The following is a 15761-nucleotide window of genomic DNA, read 5'->3' on the forward strand; positions in this document are numbered from 1 at the left end:
GGAGAGCGGACACGACGGCATAGCCACCTCGAAACGGATTGACTTCTAATCTTCACTCTTGATACCAAACTTCTCATCAAGGAACAAACCCATGTTATTTGGCAAATCGGGCAAACGATACTACTTGTTCAAACGGTTCAATCCGGTACGTTAGTAGTCCAGTTCGATGGATTCCAGAATTGGCTGTATTCAAAGAAGTTTTATGTGTCTCCGTTTGAGGTAGTGGCTTTGGTTGAGTGATCTTGAAACTGAAGACGGTGCCAACTTGATTCTCACCAATGGCAGACCTAACTTATATATATACCATATTCTCTATATGTATATACCTCCAAACCAGACCAACTCCAGTGTCTTGTGGGCTGACATATGAATGAACGCTATGCAACCAAGATACCAATTATAGAACAATTTTCGAAACATATTGCGCCCAAGACCATACACTATGCTAACGAGCCTATTCACGATCCCCCTAGAAAACCTCGCCTTATCAGATGAATAACAATAGCAATAAAAATCAAAAAAGAAAGTACGCACGTTCCAGCCCTGGTTCAAAACCTGATCAAACTTTGCACTCAGCCTTTAATATAACCCAGTCTCAGCCTAGGATGTATACCCTCCCTAATTGTATCTCGCCACAATAGCAGTCAACACTCTTATTACGCAATGAAACATTCTAGTCCAAATTGTCCTGATGGACACGCATATACCTCGATCCCTAGCTCTTCTATTCCCACTCCCACACACAGTACAACTCGAAATTCTTCGAGAATGAATTCAGAACCCCCCTCGAGAAGTACACTCGCGCTCTCACCGATATATCGCAAAAAAACTCTCACCAACGTTAAACCGCTCAATCACACGTGTAGAAGAGGAGGAAAATTTTTTCAATGGAATCAGTCACAACCACATACTAAAAACTCTATAGTACACCAACGACATACTGTAAACCGTACAAATAAAAACCACAGCATAATCGCTACATCTATGGATCCAAACGAGTGACTTTATAGGTGCAGAGGATGGATGTTTTCATAAGCGGTGGGAATGGGAATGGGAACAGGCCAGGAGGGAGGGGAGGGTATGTGCAAGGGGGAGGGGGACAAGTCCACGCGATAACCAAAAAACCAAAACGAAAAGCATAGACTCTAGAAACGGCCTTGTCGGGGCCCCTTGACCAAGAGCCAAGACAAAGCGATAGCGACACGCATACCCGCCCCAACAAAGATCGAATTCGGCACCCCGAGGACACCCACATCTCGAAGAACTGCACCAACTGCAAAATATGACATCAGTATACGATTAAATGTGGATATATGCACACAAAGACGGGCTTACCTAGACCTCCAGCGATAAAGAGCAGAATAGTGTACACACGTACACCCCGGTACTCCCTCCACCGGATCCCGCCCGGCGACCCAACAAGTTCAACCCAAAGCGAACTGAGGACAACGGTGGCGCCGAACCCGGACCCCATGCGATGGGCCATGACACCTTGGAAACCCATGCTAAGACTCATCAAGCCGAGTGCCGTAAATCCGTAGACGCTAGACCAGGGCGCGTTCGCGGGGGCTCGCGGATTGGTCATGGCGCCCGTGGCGAGCGAGGACCTGCGCGTAGGGTCGTGCATTGCTGCCACGGCGGCCCCGACGAGAAGAAGTGCTTGGAACAAGGTGCCCACGACGAGCCAGAGGCGGGTGCGGGCGGGTGCACTGGGTGGAGCGGGGGTGATGGGTGTTTCAGGTTTGGATACTTGGGAATCGTCGATCTTGACGACCGGAGGTTGGTTGATATTGGCTCCTATCGTATCGGTTGGGCTGCGTTCGGGAGTAGACGATGGACCAGCGATAGGCGCAGAAGGAACAACGAGTTTGGGTCCCTTGGCAAAGGGAACGGGCGTGCCAACGCGTGTGGGAGCACCGGAATCAGCCCAGTCGCAGCTCGACCGGGGCACATCGAGTTGCCCCGATGTCTCTGCTGGGCGTTGTTCAGGTTCGGGACCCTCGACACCCTTTTCGGGATCTTGATTGACAGGTGTGGTTTGATTGATTGGCTTGGAACCGGCCCAAAAGCTAAAATCCCCGACGCGTGCGAGGGCGATCCCAAGCACAAAAGTGATAAGCGCGGTCGTCGCTTGAGCATCATTGATGGCAAACGCGTTCTCTCGTCGTTGACCGAGGGAAACACGCGAAAGAGCAAGGCCGAGCATGACCGAGTTACCTAACGCAAATATGTTGGCAATGAATATTTCAGACGATCAGGGGTGCACTCACCAGTCATGAATCCACACCAGATGGCGCACGTCGTGAACGTCACGGCGTTGAGCTGCATGTAAAAAATGAGCACGAGGTTACGAGACATTAATCAAGATGGCACACACATAACCACTCATGAATGCATAAGCTGCAAGAGGAATGGAGTTTGCGCCCGATGGGAGTTCCTGACGCAAGTATGCCAATACACCACCCTGTCCGCCTGGGGGTTATCACGACCTTGGACAAGCGTGATAGTCCGCGAAAGACGCAATGGAGAGAATATCGAAGTGGAAAAGGTAGACTCCATAGTCTTGGTCTTGTTCAGCAGAGGCATGTGGAGCGAGAGAGGGGGATGAAAATGCGGATGTCAGCCTAGTGGCACGCCGACCCCAATAGATAAAGCCATCTTTGACCGCCCGCCCCTTGCTCAAACACTTAATTGGACTCATGCTTGGCACCCCCAGAAATGAACCCTGACAAAAGCGCCGAGCCGCCAAAGAAGCTCTCTGCGAGAATAGAGCGGTCCGCTTCTATTGGTCTTGGTATCGGTGGCTGTGTTGCGTCATGCTTTGATCGAGTACCCGTCCGCTTCTGCACGAGCTCTTGGCTGCTCGCTCGTCTGTATCTCTTTGCTTGACAAGTCGGCAGCCCGTCCGAAACTGAACATACAACGACTATATCTAACGGCATAGATAATGGCTCGTGACCGGATATGGACAGGTAGATCCAATGGCGGTGATTGCTATGTGGAGTTTATCGCACACCGTCGTCATCGTCCGCAGCTCAGCAAGCCAAGGTCAATTGCCCAGAACATCGCCTATTATTCCCGGCCCAAATACACGCGCCAATCTCCCCTTGGTATTCACAATCTATCATCATCATTTGCTTTGGAGAGTCATGACCGAGCGATACGCTTCGGATTTACTCAGCCTTGTGTACTAGCTGGCGGTACAACCATGCTTCTCGAACCGCTCGCTGGAAATTTCACCGAGCTCTCTCCATCACTCGTCGTTAGAACCGCCCTCCTCTCATCGTAACCGGCGGAACTACTATATACCCACCCAAAAGGCCAAGACCTACAACTGACTGGATTCGGGTTACGCTCCGACTCCTCCGACAAAGAAGTCCCAGTAACCAAGAGCGCTGCAAAATTACTTCGGAAACTGACCCGAATTGGGAGGGGGGTTCTATCTGTGGTGCATGTGGTACCGGGCGGGAGAAAATCCCTCATGCAAACGAGCTGCTGTTTCATTTCGTCCTGGGCCCCTCGGTCAAACGCCCGCAATCCATGCCTGAAATGTCTCATTCGTCTCCACAGCGCCGAACAAGGCTAAACTTACACTAGCCTTTATACATTACCCTCTTTCTCTCTCTCTCTCGCTTAGTGACTCGATTCGGCCACTCAAGAATAATAATAATAATAATAATAATAAAAAGGTGCTTATCGATGATCATATGCGTTATCTTGGATAGGATACCTCCGCCCCCCGCCTCTCATTTCTCAAGCCTTCGATCCCAATCCGGAAGACCTCTTGCAACGTTGTTTTCCTTGGGTATCTTGGCTCGACGTATTCTTTTTTCTACTGCGCATCATCGTCGAGCCGTGAGTGCTAGCGCACGGTAACGAGCGGTACTTGGCACAATGCTTCCTTTACGCCATTACTACGGTCAAGTGATCCTTGTCCCCTTGGGAGATGGTACCAACAAGCAAGGAGCCGTGCCGATGGTCCCCTAAAGTGAAACGGTGCACGGGGCCGAGATGACAGGATTAAACGGCATTTTACTACATCTTAGGGAGAGGAGAGAGACAGGGGCTTCTCTTTTGTGTTTGTTCGCCTCGGCGGAAAGTGTACGCGCAGATCACAACGACTTGGGAATTTTTGTAAATTTGTTAATCTAGGAGATATGCCAGATCTTCCGAATTAACCAGCAGCTGTTCCAAGTCTTGAGAGAACCTGTTCTTTAATTTCGGCGGATAAACCGGTCCGTTGCTCGAAATGTGGACGAGTGGTGTTCCGCTCGTCTGGCTTGCCCTGGGATGGGAACCGTTACACGTTGAACCGAAATCTCACGATGCCCCTGGACGTTCGTTATGGATGATTCCCTCGGAACGTCAAGTGCAAGAATGCGAAGACTCGAAAGGATTTTCGCTTCCTCGGCTTGGGTTCTGGCCATGGAAAGCCCCCCTTGTATGGATGATCTGATATCACGTATGGAATTGGTCCATTATTTGGTCAGAGCGAGAGACCTTTTGCAAGTCCTTTTTCTTGTCTATTGCTCTGTCTCTTGCTTTTTCTAAGTCTGGACCTCTTTCTTGTGATCACCGCCGTTGTACGTTACAGTTGTTTTTGTAGACCAGCATAGAGCCTCGTCATAATATACCTATAAAAGGAGTTTATCCCAAGAACGTTTCACTCTGTATTAATTTCAACCTCATAATTATGGGTTCGTATTCGTTTGATATCACCCCTAACGCATCCCCGAGACAAATCAACTACCGAGTAATTACACTTGCTCTTGTTACAACGCCCAATTAAAACAGCCCACTCCCAAGATTCAAAACGCCCATAAACTTTGTAGGCATACTCAACCCGATCAAACTATGCATAGCCACGCCGCCACTCGATCAGCCGCATACGATTTATCCAAATATAGGTACCAGTTTCCTCTAGTTTCCATATATCTCCATGCTGCGAGGTTGATCCGGTGAGTCATGTATTGAACAACGATCAAAAGTCTTGGCGAGTAAATACATTCGAGCATAAAAGGATATATATGTTACACATGGGATTATTAAATATCATGGCATATTCGCGTGTGTAGTGGTCTTATTTTCAACGGTGAGAAGTAAAAAAAAATCTAGCAGGCACATCCTCCGCCTTCTTGTCCAGCATGGACATCGTCTACGAGGTTGACTGATCCAGGAATAGTTCGTCCCCCGCCCACACGTGTACTATTTCCTGCAGCGGCTACACCGACTTTGGGCTGGGCAGGGGCCCACAATTCAGGCGTGTCGACAATCTAATAGCGGAACAAATGGGTTAGGCACCGTAGCTTGGCAGCTAGATAATTGATATAGCAAATGAACGAAATGGATCAAGGGTATTGGACACCAGGCGGAAATTGTGTATGAAATACCGAAAGAATGGAGAACGCACCTTTTCGACCAGTTCTCTAAACGTGTCCTGCACACCAACTTTGGTCTTTGCCGAACACTCGACGAAAAGCGTGCCCATTCTCTCTGCAAAAGCCTTACCTTCCTCTGTCGTAACCTGACGCGAGAATTCCTTATCTACTTTGTTCCCTACAGGTATTCTTCGATTAGCTCGCCCGCCCCCCTAATTAATTTGAGATAGATATAACCAACCGACAACAATTTTGACCACGTTTGGGGACACATACGTTTCGAGTTCCGAGAACCACTTGGGCAACGCTTCAAAAGATTCTCGGTTCGCCACATCGTAAACTTTTAATTCATTAAACATATGTTAGGGGCTAGACACCGATCATACGTACCAAGAATGATACCCTGTGCCCCTCGGTAGTACGAGGACGTAATGGTGCGGAACCGTTCTTGCCCAGCCGTGTCCTACTCTCATTCCAATTAGTCCCTATTTGGGGCGTTCCAGGGCGGGCGACATACCCAGATGCTCAATTTAACCTTCTTTCCCCGCACCTCCATCTTGGATACCTGTATCGAATTAGCTAATTAATTGATGGTATAAATCAAGTAATAAGAGACGCACTCGAAAGTCTACTCCGATAGTAGCACTACTCTCATCTTCACTCAACCACGTTTCGTCCGAGAAACGTAACAGAATACTCGACTTGCCAACGCTCGAGTTTCCTGTATCGTTCATCAGACGACGACTTTATGACCCGCAATTGATAACCCACCAATCAGGAGAATCTTTGCATTCAACGGAGCTTCAGCAGCCATGTCTAGTCAGTGGTAAAGGGTAATTCAAAAAAGTTTCAAAATAATTAGATTAATTAAGCGTCAAACAACGCGTTTCAATAATCTATAGTGGATGAGGTCGTTATGAGCAATGTATAAAGTCGAATGACGTCGCGTCAATTCGTGGAGTCGGTGGTGGAGAGCCCTGGCAGAACCAGACGACTCGGGTAATCACATGATGTTTGGCGATATTAGTCAGCTTGTCTTAGACACTTTGTCCTTGTCCACTACTTTTATCTTTGTCAGAATATCCTATGCGCGCTTGTGCGTTTCTTGATATCGCTTTCTTCCCGAGTGGTTTCTGAGTAACAAGCTTTTCTTCCCCGCACTAACCCACTTGGCATCACGGTGGGCCCTACAAGCTGAAACGCAGCCCCCAAACGCCAAGTTACCGCGTTATGACTAGCCCGTCTTTATCTAAAAATACCAATTGATTGTTCAGTTAAATGATTCTGGACCTAGCTGCATATCGTTATACCCCTGGGACCTGATTTATTGTTATCGTAGGATGGCGTATATTGCGCGTTTTATCCGGGGAGATTGCTCCTCCAGAAGACCTACTCGGTTTCTATTTCAAAAGTTCTTATCTTGCTCGGATTCATATAGCTTGTACGTAGAGATATGAAAAACATTGAGCATGTATTGTTAGCAGCCCACAGCATTCGGGCGCCGGGTCCAGGCTCGTACTGTATATGTCTGAATGCAAATCGACCTCACTGTAGTCAACGTCAAAATTTCTATTCAATTTTATAACTATATGCAAGATAATTGATCGAGTTCAGTAAAATAATCAAAAAGGTACTTTTTTCAGTTTATGCAAGGATGCTTGCGAGGAGAGCCATCCTGATGAACAACCCATAACGCATCTGCCGGAAGTATACCGCACGGCGAGAATCAAAGTCCACGTCTGGGTCAATTTCTACGCGAGATATATCAATAACAGTCCGAATAGATTCAAAGAAATATCATACCTTGTAGACGAGGCAAAGGATGCATGACGATCATATCCTCCTTGGCCCGAGCGAGCACAGCCTGATTGATGACATATGCGTTTTTCACGCTTTCATACGCCTCGTCGCTCTCGAAGCGTTCTCTCTGAACCCGAGTCACGTACAACACATCCGTATCCCCCAAAACCTCGTCCAAAGAATTGTACTCCCGCACGGTCACACCAGCACGTCGAGCGGCAGCAGTGACAGATTCGGGCATCGCTAAGGAAGGCGGAGACACAAAGTTAAGTTGAACGCTGTAGAAGCACAAGAGGTTCACGAGGCTGTGAACCGTGCGTCCATTTTTGAGGTCCCCAAGGAGAGTAATTGTTCGCCCGTTGACAGTTCCAAGCTCGGATCGGATGGTGTAAATATCTAGCAGTGCCTATAATCAAACCCATAGGTTAACTACTATTTTAGGATTTGCTTGGCCAAGACTCACCTGTGTGGGGTGTTCTCCTACTCCATCTCCAGCATTTAGCACTGGTACGGGCGAAAACTTGGCCGCAGTCTGAACGCTTCCCACAGCTGGATGCCTGAGCACCACAGCATCGCCATAGCATCCCAACGTGCGGACTGTATCAGCTAGACTTTCTCCCTTGGCCACAGACGAAGAATCAGCAGTCACAGCTACCACATCTCCACCAAGTCGCTTCATAGCCGCTTCGAAGCTCGCCGAAGTACGGGTCGACGGTTCGTAGAATAATGTACACAACACTCGGCCACGGAGAAGGTCGAGCGTTCCGGATCGTTCGACATGGAGGCGCATCTCCCCAGCAAGGTTGAAGAGGTAGTGAAGATCGTCATGTGTGAATTGGCGGACGGATAGAATGTGGCGGCGGTGGAATGCTGGGTGAGGTGCGAGAGTGCCCAGGCTGGGTGTAGCATGTTGGCGGAGCGTGCTTGGCAAAATCGACATTCCCTGAGGAGCTAACCCTGAAGCAGTGGCAGGCGCATACGGGACGAGTGGAGCAGTCTGGAGTCCCTCTGTCGCACTGACCGAAGGCCGGCGTGGGCCGACAAACGAGGCACGCAATGCGCGGTCCTGTGCTGTCCGGGGTACTGAAGTCGCCGAGGACAAGTCGCGACCCATTGCAGTCGAAGAGGCGATCCCATCGAGGAATACAGTGCTCCCGTGAACCACGACACGATGAACAAATCCGGTGATTGCAGTTCCTTCTAGCGGCGACCAGTATTCTGCAGGCGGGAGTTGGGCTTTGCGGTCGACGACAACTTCGACTTGAGTGTGCACCTGTTCGGCAAGACCAAAAATGCTGATCGGGTTGTCGTGCAATTTTTTGCTAATATCATCCAGTGATAGTTTGCCTTGGGCGACGGCAGATAGCAGGAGTGGCAGGGTCTCGTAAATTCCAGACTTGGGAGAGACGGTCTTGCCCAGTTGAGTAGCTAGCAAGTACGGTGTCGTGCCAATCGAAAACACATCGACGTGCTTTATATTCTCCCAAAGTGCCTTTTGATCATCCGCGTTGGGAAGGCAGGTCGCTCCAGGATAGGTGTCTTGAGAGAAAAATAGCGCATATACCGAGACGTCGCAAGTAACTTTGAGGGACTTGGCCTTGCTCAATACTATCAAGTTGATATCTCCCCGAGTCATGACATTCGTGACATGCACGCTTCGACCATGCAAGCTAGCCAATAACAAGACGCTCGCCAAATCGGTCGTTGCGGCATCTGTGATAACGGGTTTCTCGTTTGGCCAAGATGCAAAGTGAGCAGCCACCGAGCCAATGTCGTTCACCCCTCCTTCGGGTCCTCGGAATGGAATAAAGAGCGCCTTGGTCTCGGCCTGAATGTCCTCGTCAAGTGATTTGGTATTAGCTCCAGCGGCCATGGCACATAGTGCATAGTGGCAATGGGCGGCGCCGACAGCGTTCGACTGGGCGACATCCAGTTTATTTGTGTCTGTGATCCCTGACCCAGGCTGCGCGCCATGGGCAATAACCTGTACGGTCGTGAATCCTCCGCAAATTGAAGCCTTTGTGACCTCTGAGAATGCCGTCGAGTTATTTTCTGTGAGGCTAGGGACGAAGGCTTGTATATTAACCAGTCCTGGGAATGTATGTGTCGTATGTGAAGTCTTGTAGTCTACATTTGAGACATCGAGGGGCATACGCCTGACGAGCGCTTCGACGAGCAACTTGGCGCATTTGACGTTGGTGATGAGAGGGATAGCGAAGTCAACTGCCATACGACGCGTGCGATAGCCTTTACTGCTGTAACTAGCTGGGCGACGGTACTTGTTTTTGGACGGAAGATTGATGTACATGTCGATCAAATTGTTGGCGAGATGCTGGGTGAGCGAATACTCCGACTTTTGAGCGTCTTTGAGATCGTCTTCTCCCAAGGCTTCCAAGTACTGTGAACCAGTTTCAGTATGGATATATTAGATTAGCACAAAAACTTACCTTGCAAGGCACATTGTGCTCGACGAAAAAGTCGGCTGTTCCTGCTGTCGCAAAGAGGCGATATCCCGCTTGATGAAGTTTCTGGACCGACGGCAACATCTCGAGCTTCTCCTTGTAACCTCCGATAGATAACAGAATATTTTTCTTTGGGGGCTGAATACCGGTCGAGATTAAAGCCTTGAGGTACGCCTCGTACTTGTCTTTTCCGAAGCAAGCTACTTCACCAGTCGAGGCCATTTCCACACCGAGAACCGGATCGGCACCAGAAAGACGACTGAAACTGAATTGTGGAACCTTGACGCCAACGTAGTTCTCGGGCAAGGACATGGGCGGGTAGGGCTCAACCGGCAGACCCATCATGACTCGAGTCGCAAGCTCAATCGCATCAACGCCAGAAACCTTGCTCACGAACGGGAACGAACGCGCTGCGCGGAGGTTACATTCGATGACTTTGATCTCGTTATTCTTGGCGATGAACTGGATATTGAATGGCCCAGTAACATTGAGAGCATTCCCAATCTTGGAAGTGGCGTCTTCGATTTTACGGATGGTTTCTGGGTCAAGATCCTGAGGAGGAAGGACGAGAGTTGCGTCTCCAGAGTGGACACCGGCGTTTTCAATGTGCTCCGAGATGTAGTGCATGACGAGTTTACCATCGCGAGCGACTGCGTCCATCTCGATTTCCTTTGCTTCTTCAATGTACTTGGAAATGACGACGGGATGGTCGCGGGATACGGCGGTTGCCTGAGTCAAGTAGGACGCCAAATCATCGGGGCTCGATACAACGTTCATAGCAGCTCCCGAAAGAACATATGATGGGCGGACAAGCACGGGGTATTTGACCTTTTCGCAAAACTTGAACGCCTCGTCGAAGCTCGTTAGCTCTTTCCACTGCGGTTGGTCGACTCCGATCGTATCGAGCAAACGGGAGAATTTGTACCGATTTTCAGCAGTATCAATCATTTCAGGCGAGGTTCCGTAGATCTTGACGTTCTGGCGGTGGAGTGGGAGTGCAATATTGTTCGGAGTTTGACCACCCATGGACAGGATAACTCCGCTGGACGTTTCGGCATCATAAATATCCATGATCGTCTCGAGGGAGATATTTTCAAAGTACAGTCTATCGGCCTCGTCGTAGTCCGTACTGACTGTTTCGGGATTGTAGTTGACCATGATCGTCTTGATTCCCTGGTCACGAAGGGTACGAATAGCCCGAACTGCACACCAATCGAATTCGACTGATGAGCCAATACGATAGACACCCGATCCGAGAACCATCACTCCGTGATCATCGAACTGGACGTCGTGCTCGACGGCGTTGTAAGTCATGTACAGGTAGTTGGTGTATGCGGGGAACTCGGCAGCGACGGTGTCGATTTGCTTCACAAACGGATAGACGGCGTATTCCTGTCTCAAGCGGCGGATCGCAATTTCGGTCGATTGAAGGCATGATGCGAGGTGTCGGTCAGAGAACCCGTACTGCTTGGCGTTGCGGAGCTTTAGAGAGGTGAGTCCAGCGAGGCCCCCTTTGCTGCGCTTATGAATTAGTATCAATAATCCAAAGCTGATAGTCATACTCACACGACGTCTTGCTCCATCTCCCAGATTCCTTTCAACTTTGTCAAAAACCATCGATCAATGTTCGACATTTCCCAAATTTTCTCCACAGAGTATCCGCGCTGGAAGGCATCCGCAATAGCAAAGATACGCTTATCGGTCGGATTCACGAGCTCTTCATCAATATCGTCCACGAATCCATTCTAATAACGAACATAAGTCAAGTGGTCGAACTCCCACAAGTAACAACACATACCGGTGCAAATCCGACAAAACTATCGTCGATCGCTCGAATGGCTTTTTGAATCGCTTCTTCAAAGGTCCTCGCCACGCTCATGACTTCTCCGACACTCTTCATGCTCGAGCTCAGCAATTTGCTGACACGGCTAAACTTCTTCAAGTCCCATCGCGGAATCTTAACGACGACATAGTCTAACGAGGGCTCGAAGCAGGCTGTTGTCGAGCGTGTTACCGAGTTGGAGATTGCGTTGAGGGGAATGTGTAAACCAAGTTTGGCGGCGATGAATGCGAGAGGATAGCCTGTTGCTTTTGATGCGAGGGCTGAGGATCGAGAAAGACGAGCATTGACCTATTAGCCAAGTCAGTGATGTGAATCAAAAACCGGGAGATTTAAGCATACCTCAATGATGCAGTATTCCTTCGACGTCGGGTTCAAAGCATATTGGATATTGCATTCTCCAACTACACCGAGGTGCCGGATAACATTGATCGCAGTTGTACGAAGCATGTTATAATCTTGATCGGAAAGGGTTTGCGAAGGAGCAATGACGATAGAATCTCCGGTATGAATACCGAGGGGATCGAAGTTCTACGACCATCGCTCATCAACTTTGAGAGTGCATACAAGGAACAGAAAGCAAACGTACCTCCATGTTACAGACCGTGATGCAATTGTCACGACAATCCCTTACGACTTCGTATTCAATCTCCTTCCATCCCTTCATACTTTTCTCGACTAGAACTTGCGGACTCGTCGCAAACGCCTTGGCGCACAGAGCGTCCAGCTGCTCTTGGTTTTGGGCAAACCCACTTCCGAGACCGCCGAGGGCATAGGCTGCACGAACGATAACCGGGAACCCGATCGTCTTGGCAGCAGCACGAGCTTCGTCGATGGTCGCAGCCGAAGCCGACTGAGCACACTTTTCTCCTATTTCAGCCATCGCGTCGGCGAATAGCTGGCGATCCTCGGTCATGATGATGGTCTCGATGGGAGTTCCCAAGACACGGCATCCGAGGGACTCGAATTCGTCTTTGAGGGCGATACCAACGCTCAACGCGGTTTGACCTCCAAACGTAACGTAGATACCATCTGGACGTTCGTATTTGATGATTTTCCTAACGAACTCGGGAGTGACTGGCAGGAAGTACACCTTGTCGGCGAGACCCTTTGATGTTGCGATCGTAGCGATGTTCGGGTTGACGAGGACCGTGTAGATGCCCTCCTCTTTGAGCGCCTTGATGGCTTGCGAACCCGAATAATCAAACTCGCCGGCCTGGCCGATCGAAAGACCTCCCGAGCCGAGGACCAAAACCTTCTTGACCGGAATTCGGTCGATCGGGGGTGGAACAGCGGGTTGGTTGACTGGACCACTTCCCGGGAGTTGAATCGGAACAAGGGAGGAAGTCTCTGCGCACGATGCGATATTCTCTATGAATACATCGAAGAGGAATTCGGTGTCGCGAGGGCCAGGGGTACTCTCCGGATGGAATTGGACCGAGAAGAATGGCATGTTTGAGCAGTAGATACCCTCGTTGCTGCCATCGTTGGCGTTGACAAACAGTTCGTGCCATCCTTGGGGCAGAGATTTGGCTTCAACTTGGAAACCATGGTTTTGAGAAGTGATGTAGCATCGTCCAGAGCGGGTATCGCTGCAAGGAATGTTGTGGCCGCGATTTCCGTACTTCATCTTGGAGGTTGTAGCGCCGGCCGCAAGAGCGAGAAGCTGGTGGCCCAAGCAAATACCGAAAACGGGCTTCGCGGCCGAAGCCGGAAGGCTAATCAGGCGACTGATTTGGGTAATGGTTGGGGTGAGAAGTGATGGATCGCCCGGACCATTGGAGATGAATACGCCGTCATAACTATCGGCAGGGTGAGAAGCAAGATCATAGTCCCAAGGCACGACGAGCAGCTCTACCCCACGTGACGTGAAACACCGGATTTGATTATATTTCATTCCGACATCGAACGCGACCACGCGAAGGGGACGACCAGATGGGTGTTGCCTGGACTGGGCTTTTGAAACGGACGAAGGGGTATAGAGCTGAGGTTTCTTGATAGACACTTGAGCAACGAGATTTTGAACATTCGGGTCCGAAAACGGGACTTCTTGGTTCCCAATCGTAATTCGACCGAGCATAGATCCCTTGTCTCGAATACGTTTAGTAAGAGCCCTAGTATCGACGCCGTAGATGGCGGGAACATTGTTCTCCTTGAGCCAGGCGCCAAGAGACGACTGAGCCAAGAAATGGCTATATTCCTCGGAGTAGGCCGCGACAACAAGGCCGGCGACATGAATTCGGCTCGACTCAAACTCTGCTGGTAGAGAGTCAAGTTCGGCCTTGATCCTCTCGGGGACACCATAGTTGCCAATGAGGGATACGTGAGAACAAGAATCTGACCCTCGTATGATGGATCGGTAAGCGACTCTGTGTAGCCGACCATTCCTGTCTGGAATACGCATTCGCCGGCTATGCTTTTCGCGGCACCGAAGTTGATGCCAGAGTAGGTCGTGCCATCGGCGAGCTCGAGGACAGCGTCTGGGCCAGAGGCGCCGCGTGCTGCGACCGCCAGTGTGACCATCTTGCCGCAGTCAAGGGGGGAATGTGGTTGGGGAGTTCAAGAACTTGGAGCAGTTTTTTTTCTAGTGCCGATCGCGTATCTCCGAAAATGAATATAGTCGAATCGGGAAGTGATCTACAGACGGGAGATCAGCTTATCCAAGCCTGAGTCAGAAGACAGCTCACGTGATATTCTATTTCAGCCTGAAGAGCAGGAACGAAGGGGGATAGACGAATGTACACACTGAGATGCAAACATATATGTAGGAATTCCACCATCATGGTATCTCTACGTCACTACTAACATCGTTCTACGAAGCTAACAGGCGTACATCTAATAGTTTCCACCCAACACGTTCCTTTTGACCTCAATCAACAAAGCTCCAAAGCCTAAGGGTTTGAATTCTGGTTGCGTCAAGATTACAATGGGCTCATATAGTGGAGCATAGAATGGCGTATGCTCCAAGAGAAAAAGAACATCTCAGAGGTCTCGTTAACGTTTGATCGAGATACGATCTGACTCTTGAATTAAATAATAGTTGAAAGTACAATGGTCCTGCCGGTCACGAGTGTCTTTCACAACCTATTACAAAGGTGATTTATTACATAGACAATTTAGGATATAGGTGCTCAGGTTGCCGCCGAAAAACTCAGGTTGTCGATTCTTGTCGAGTTCGCCCAGTGGAATCAAATGTTTAATCAAGCCCCGCATCGTTCAAAGATCGTGTCGAGACGTGCGTACATGCTTCGGTGTGGCAATGTATGCAATGAATATACACTTAGCATGTTTCATATGCCGATATATCAGCTATGCTCCAATGGACATCCATGCATATCGGTCAATTTGTTCTTCAGTTCAATTACCAATTAGAAACGCTTGTGCCGGCTGTGCCACCAGATACAACCTGTGGTTTCCCACGACATGCATCTACATGAATCATCATAAGAGGGGCTCGCGTTCGGACTTGAAATATTTCTACTCTAAAAAAATAAATTCCTAACAACGTAGCCGAGATTCTTGGTCGAGTACATATTGACGCGTCTCCTGCAGCTCCATGCTTCTACCTCTGACTTCCGATCACTCCTTGGAAGAGACCATCTCCTTAAAATACTAAGCTATCCACCAAGAAAAATCTCGGTTAAATTATTGACTTCGGCTCATTTCTGCGCCTGCGCCACCTGGTATAAAGGAAATAATTATAGCACGTTTTGGGGCACTTTCCTCTTCCAACTAATCAAGCTTCACTCGGCTCTTCATTATACTTCAGCTGTGCCTATCGAATATGATTAATGAATGCTTATATGATATTCCTTGTACCTTTCGGGTACCGCGGCTGTTTGATTCTTTGCCACCTGTCACCAACTATCTCTGTTCATGTTGCCATTTTAGGATACACTGACGTAGTAAAGTGCCTTTTGAGAACTATCTCCACGGACCTATGATTATGCTTCGTTTGTCGTACTAAAGGTAATCAATGTTGATGACCAACTTCACCAGCAGATAGAAGTGGAACCATGGGATTAATATGGAGAATGAGTGAGTACTTGTGTTTGGTGAGTCCCATCCTATACAGATGACTTGCCTCAGAGACCACTAACAAATTACACTAGCAAAAAATAGAATCGAGTATATGATATGTATTCGGTCCCGTATCCACTGTCAGCTGTCCAGTGGGACTAGAGCATGGCCGGCTGCTCGCGCCGCCCAGACCCAGACGTCGTGGTTCGGTTAGCTTGCGGTGGCATTCGTTTCAACTGCTGGAGCTGTGGGCTCTAAACA

The 15761-nt window shown here is 49.2% G+C and overlaps 3 protein-coding genes across 3 annotated transcripts; all 3 read right to left on the bottom strand.

Moving 5' to 3' along the window:
- Nucleotides 1–1145: 1145 nt before the first annotated feature.
- On the bottom strand, nucleotides 1146–2586 carry RhiXN_07703 (uncharacterized protein; the record flags this gene model as incomplete). Its single annotated transcript, XM_043327519.1, has 5 exons — nucleotides 1146–1273; nucleotides 1336–2217; nucleotides 2271–2322; nucleotides 2378–2437; nucleotides 2464–2586. 5 exons carry the CDS (start codon nucleotides 2584–2586, stop codon nucleotides 1146–1148), a joined length of 1245 nt encoding a protein of 414 aa, XP_043182904.1.
- Nucleotides 2587–5111: 2525 nt separating this feature from the next.
- Nucleotides 5112–6192, bottom strand: RhiXN_07704 (Ras-related protein Rab-18; the record flags this gene model as incomplete). Its single annotated transcript, XM_043327520.1, has 7 exons — nucleotides 5112–5273; nucleotides 5411–5556; nucleotides 5620–5718; nucleotides 5769–5841; nucleotides 5896–5943; nucleotides 5999–6099; nucleotides 6150–6192. The coding sequence occupies 7 exons, from the start codon at nucleotides 6190–6192 to the stop codon at nucleotides 5112–5114; spliced, it is 672 nt and encodes a 223-aa protein (XP_043182905.1).
- An 830-nt stretch (nucleotides 6193–7022) lies between these two features.
- Nucleotides 7023–14003, bottom strand: RhiXN_07705 (carbamoyl-phosphate synthase; the record flags this gene model as incomplete). Its single annotated transcript, XM_043327521.1, has 9 exons — nucleotides 7023–7129; nucleotides 7182–7584; nucleotides 7642–9576; nucleotides 9626–11156; nucleotides 11207–11385; nucleotides 11439–11771; nucleotides 11823–12011; nucleotides 12070–13770; nucleotides 13863–14003. 9 exons carry the CDS (start codon nucleotides 14001–14003, stop codon nucleotides 7023–7025), a joined length of 6519 nt encoding a protein of 2172 aa, XP_043182906.1.
- Between the last annotated feature and the right edge of the window lie 1758 nt (nucleotides 14004–15761).

Source organism: Rhizoctonia solani, chromosome 9 (assembly GCF_016906535.1).
Source record: "Rhizoctonia solani chromosome 9, complete sequence".
Lineage (NCBI taxonomy): Eukaryota > Fungi > Basidiomycota > Agaricomycetes > Cantharellales > Ceratobasidiaceae > Rhizoctonia > Rhizoctonia solani.